This window comes from Gossypium hirsutum, chromosome D02 (genome assembly GCF_007990345.1).
Source record: "Gossypium hirsutum isolate 1008001.06 chromosome D02, Gossypium_hirsutum_v2.1, whole genome shotgun sequence".
NCBI lineage: Eukaryota > Viridiplantae > Streptophyta > Magnoliopsida > Malvales > Malvaceae > Gossypium > Gossypium hirsutum.
The window spans coordinates 70,161,724-70,167,104 of record NC_053438.1 but is presented as its reverse complement, the minus strand read 5'-3'; the positions used below and the strand labels follow the sequence as shown (position 1 = coordinate 70,167,104).

The following is a 5,381-nucleotide window of genomic DNA, read 5'->3' as shown; positions in this document are numbered from 1 at the left end:
TTCGGTTAATAAGGTCGGTTAACCGAATTAACCGAAAATTATGTATTTTTTATTTTTGGTTAAAAATTACCCGAATTACCCGAATTACCCGAATTAACCGAATTAACCGAATTACCGAAAAATACCCGAATTTTTTTTATTTTTTATTTTTAAAATTTAAAAAATTTATAAATTATTAAAGTAAATTGGGTTTTAGACTTTAGTAAATTGGGTTGTCTTTTAGTTTTAGTTTTATTGGATTGGGTAATTGGGTAAACTTTAGTTTTAGTTTTATTGGGTTGGGTAATTGAGTTTGGGTTGGGTTGGATAATTTTATTTATTAACCGACCGGTTTCGAACCGAATTAACCGTTAACCGAAAAATCATAAAAAAATTAACCGACCCCCGACCGAAAAAATTCGGTTAACCGACCGATTAACCGAATTCGGTCGGTTAACCGAATTTTTTCGATTTTACCCGAATTATGCACACCCCTACTTGAGCTTGAGTATTGTGGTGTAAAAATATTTTATTACATTATATTTTCGAATCGGTGCAAAATTTTTTTTTTAAATGTTCTGGAAAAACTGTTATTACTATTATTGCCATCTTTCCATCATAAGGTGTAATTGTTTGTTTGAATGCAACTGTTGTTATTGGCAATTTGAGCAAGTGGATTTTAGGACAGTGATAGTTGCTTTGTCGCTTTCTTCATCATCCATCATCTTAATTTTAACTAAAACTTTGTATTAATTTCATTAATTATCATTTAATTTTAAGGCATTGTTGAATTGCTAAATTAACTATAATTAGAAATTTGCCGATCGAGTCTTAACTCGATTAGTATTGGTACTGTTGTCTGTGCAGGAGGATGTGGGTTCAAGTGCGTTGAAGTATATTATCTTTTTATTTAAGAGTTGGGAATGAGTTACAGGTAACTTTAGGTATTGTATCAAAAATATCAGATATTATAAAAACTTATAATGAAATTAATGTTAAAAAAAACAAATAAATAAATTTGTTTAAGGATTATAAATCAATCCAACAGTTGGTTTTAAAGGTTGGTTCAATCCTTGTACACAGACCTGGACTTGAAACAGTGAAATGGGTTATTCGAGAGGATTGAGTCAAGCTAGACCCAAGTTCGGACTTCAAATTTATTTTTTTCAGTATTGGATCTCAACTCGACTTGACCATGAACAAATCTAACTACCATAATTATTATCAAATCTGATGCAAATAATAAACAAAATTGAAAATTAAAACATATTTACACATTAATTTCACAGGTTAATGTATTACTTGGAGCTTGAACTTGACAATTATCTTATTATAGGACTTAAACTTTTTTTTCTGTCTAAATTAGTTCTTAGATTTGGCAAATGTTCTCGCGTTGAAGCATGAATTAGTCAATTGTTCCCGCGTTGAGACATGAATTATTTTTTCAAATTGGTCCCTGAACCTGGCAATTAATTTAACATTGGGGTTTGAACTTTTTTTTATCCAATTTTCTTTTTAAAGAAATATCATGGATTAACTTTTTGATCCAAAAAAATTTTAGGTCCCAATATTGAAACAATTGTTAAGTTCATAGGTTAGACAAAGAAATATTCAAACTGCAAAATAAGAATAATTACTCAATTCAACAATTACCTTGGACAAAAAGATGTTCAAATATCAATGTGAGAACGATGGCCTAATGCAAGCCTGTTAGACAGAGTGAGTTAACCCTAATTTTATGAAAAGGGTTAACTATACATAAGATTTTTAAACTATTAGCAAAATTTATATTTTGATAATTTAACTTTAAAAGTTACAAAATAGTTATTAAATTATTAAAAATTTTTATTTAAATCCGATTAACGTATTCCAAACGAGATTTTGACAATCAATATGTAAAAGAATATACTTAAATCCAAATTGATTTTATGATGAATGCCGAAGATAAAAAAAAAAAAAAAACTGTTTGAGTTTTAGTTGATGGATTAGTCTCTTTCAAAGTTTTAACAATGAGCATGTGTAATGTTTACCTTCATTAAAATAAACCAGATCCGACCTATCTTAAGGTAACTAAAACCCCAAAACAGGAAGGTGATAGAGACCGCCGGTGGCGGCTACACCGTCCACGTCATCATATCAACCCCACAACACGACGACTCAGTGGTTCCCTGTCGGCAGCCAGCAAAACACGCCAAACAAGCACCCACCAAAGTTGTAACCGAGGCCTACTACACCAGTCACCATTCTTTTTTTAACCCCAAACTCAGATCCACCGCCTCCCTTTATAAACCCTCACATTCCCTTACCCTTTTCTCCCCTCTCTTTCTTTTCGATCGAAAAGAAAAAAACACCCAGAGTCTCAGATCACCCTGTTCTTTAAATCAAGATGCAGTCAACCAACGGTTCTGATCTGAGCTCAAAGCACCAAAAACAGCAGCCCCCACCGCCGCCGCAGCCACAGCAGCCTCAATGGATGCCGAACCAATGGATGGGAGCTATGCAATACCCGGCGGCTGCTATGGCAATGATGCAACAACAACAGATGATGATGATGTATCCTCCTCATCATTACATGGCTTATAATAACCCTCATTTTCATTATCAACAACAGTATCAACAACAACAGTTGCATAAACAACAACAAGGATCTAATTCAGATGAGGTTAAAACGATCTGGGTTGGTGACCTTCTTCATTGGATGGATGAAACTTATCTTCATAGTTTCTTCTCTCAATCTGGCGAGGTAAAAACAAAAAACCCATTATTGTAATAGCTTGAAGTGATAGATTTAAGGGTTCTTATTGGTTTTTTCAATTTGTTGTAGAGTTTTTAGCTATGAGGTTTTAGATGATGAAATCAAATCTTGCTTGAAAATGAACTAATTCTTTGAGAAATTGAGACCCTTTTGTTCAATATACAAGATCTTTTGATGAAGACTTGAAATTGAATACCATTTGTTTTGGATTCTGGATTTAGTGTAAAAGTTATGGTTTCTTGCTAGATTAGCTAATTGTTTACTCATCATACTTTTTGGGTAAAAGTACCATGTTAAATTGTATTTTGCCCCTTTTACTAAAAAAAATGGCAAATTAGTCCTTGTATCTCAGGTCAAAGAGGAAACTGGTCTTTTCTATTAGAAACTTCATCCATTTTTTCAGTTAAAAACTGGGGTAAATGACATGTAGCATGCCATGTGTAACTCATGTTACAGGGACCAGTTTTTAACAATAAAAATGGATGAATGTTTTAATAGGACTAGTTTGCTCTTTGATCTAATGTACATGGACTAATTCACCCATTTTTTGAGTAGAGGGGGCAAATGTAATCTGACTTATAGTGTAAGGGCCTCCTTGGTACTTTTACCTACTATATTTTGCAGTACTTTTAAAAAAAAAATTATTTGATTATGCAGACAATAATTTCTTGTGAGTTTTAAGTAAATATATTGTTTTTGTCATCATCGTTTGTTTAACATTTGGTATTTGAAAACCCAGGTTTCGTCTATAAAAATCATACGAAATAAGCAAACCGGACAGTCTGAAGGGTACGGATTCGTGGAGTTTAGCTCTCGAGCAACGGCTGAAAAGGTTTTACAGAGCTGTAATGGTTCTCTGATGCCAAATACAGAGCAGCCTTTCCATCTGAACTGGGCCTCGTTCGGTGTGAACGAAAGACGATCTGATGCTGGCTCTGATCTGTCTATATTCGTAGGAGATTTGGCTGCCGATGTAACTGATACGGTGTTGCATGAAACCTTTTCTAGTAAATTTCAATCGGTCAAAGGAGCAAAAGTTGTTATCGATTCGAATACCGGTCGTTCGAAAGGTTATGGTTTCGTTCGATTCGGTGATGAAAATGAAAGGTCGAGGGCCATGACTGAAATGAATGGAGTGTATTGCTCGAGTAGACCAATGAGGATTAGTGTTGCCACTCCCAAGAAAGCATTTGGATATCAGCAACAGTATTACTCACAAGGTAACCTAATATTTTATCCTTACTGAGTTAGTCCAAATGTTTCCCGTCACATAAAATTGTAATGGGTGAAAATATAGGGTCCTTTCCGGGTTCTATATGACACCATAAGGGTAATGGTGAGATGATTGATACCCGGGTGGCCTTATTGAGCATTTAAGTGGAATCATATTGTGATTTTTTGTTCTTTGTATCAATTTTGTGTCTTAAAGCTCAGTACCAATTGTAAATTGAATCATTATATCTATATTATCCTTATTATTGGGTTTGGTATTGGCAGGTAGACAAGCATCGAATGGTGCTGTGGAACAAGGTCTTCATTCTCATAATGACTCGAACAATGCTACTGTGAGTCCTTCTCCCTCCATTCGTTCTATCTCACCACTATATTTTACAAATTGACCACAATATTTTGTTTCTTGCAGATTTTTGTTGGAGGACTTGACTCGGATGTTAGTGATGATGATCTTAGACAACCCTTTTCCCAGTTTGGTGAGATCATCTCTGTGAAAATACCGCCTGGAAAAGGATGTGGGTTTGTGCTATTTGCAAACAGGTGACTGCTTCCTATATGTACTTCACCACATTGTAGTACTATCGATAAGTATTCTTATTTGGAGCTCAATCGGTAATGGTACATTCACAAATATCAACAGACATATTCCGAAATTGCATGCAGAGTCATAGGTTTCTGTCAGTTGGTATCATGATTAATATCGTTATTTAATCATGATGCCTGTTGTAATGTAATGTGTTTGCTTATAGGAAGGACGCTGAGGAAGCAATCCAGAGCTTGAACGGAACAACCATAGGCAAGCAGACCGTCCGACTTTCTTGGGGTCGAAGTATTGGAAACAAACAGGTAAATTTATGCCGAAATAGTTATTCTTCGTAGGCAACCGTCTTAAATAGCCTAATTCTGCCTTGCTCATTGCATAATGCTTGGACGATTTATATTTCCGAGGTCAAACCTGGTCCAAGCCTAGGTATAAGAGGCATCTGCTGTCAGAGAATCGAAATAGAATAAAGTTACGTTATATCATGCACATCCTTTCACAAATAGTATAGCATGAGACATTGCAGTGCACCAAAGCTTACTTAAAACCGGTTTTGACAGCGGAGAGCTGATTCTGGAAACCAGTGGAATGGAGGTTATTATCGACGGCAAGGCTATGGTGGTTATGGTTACGGTTACGGTGCAACTCCACCAAGTCCGGGTCCTAGCATGTACGCTGCTGCAGCTGCCGTTCCTAGTGCTTCTTAAGAGTGGTGAGGTATGGAAGTTTTAACAAGTTATTCATTATTTAAGTAGGATTGGTTTTGATTGCTGCTTTAGCTTGATATTCAGATTACATAAGTTTTGTAGCTGGATTTTGTTTTTGTATCTTTTGGACTTGTTTTTACAACTTTATTAATATGTTATTTTACAA

The 5,381-nt window shown here is 35.1% G+C and overlaps 1 protein-coding gene across 1 annotated transcript; it reads left to right on the top strand.

Annotated features, from left to right (window-relative positions):
• The first annotated feature begins 1,976 nt into the window (after positions 1-1,976).
• On the top strand, positions 1,977-5,381 carry LOC107927939 (polyadenylate-binding protein RBP47B). Its single transcript, XM_016859073.2, has 6 exons — positions 1,977-2,722; positions 3,474-3,954; positions 4,232-4,299; positions 4,377-4,507; positions 4,717-4,813; positions 5,069-5,381. Exons 1-6 carry the CDS (start codon positions 2,366-2,368, stop codon positions 5,213-5,215), a joined length of 1,281 nt encoding a protein of 426 aa, XP_016714562.2. The 5' UTR covers positions 1,977-2,365; the 3' UTR covers positions 5,216-5,381.

Coding starts and splice junctions, on each gene's coding strand:
- LOC107927939 (XM_016859073.2), top strand. CDS start 2,366: ATGCAGTCAACCAACGGTTCTGATCTGAGCTCAAAGCACCAAAAACAG. Junction 2,723..3,473: donor TCTTCTCTCAATCTGGCGAG/GTAAAAACAAAA, acceptor TTGAAAACCCAG/GTTTCGTCTATAAAAATCAT. Junction 4,814..5,068: donor GAAGTATTGGAAACAAACAG/GTAAATTTATGC, acceptor CGGTTTTGACAG/CGGAGAGCTGATTCTGGAAA.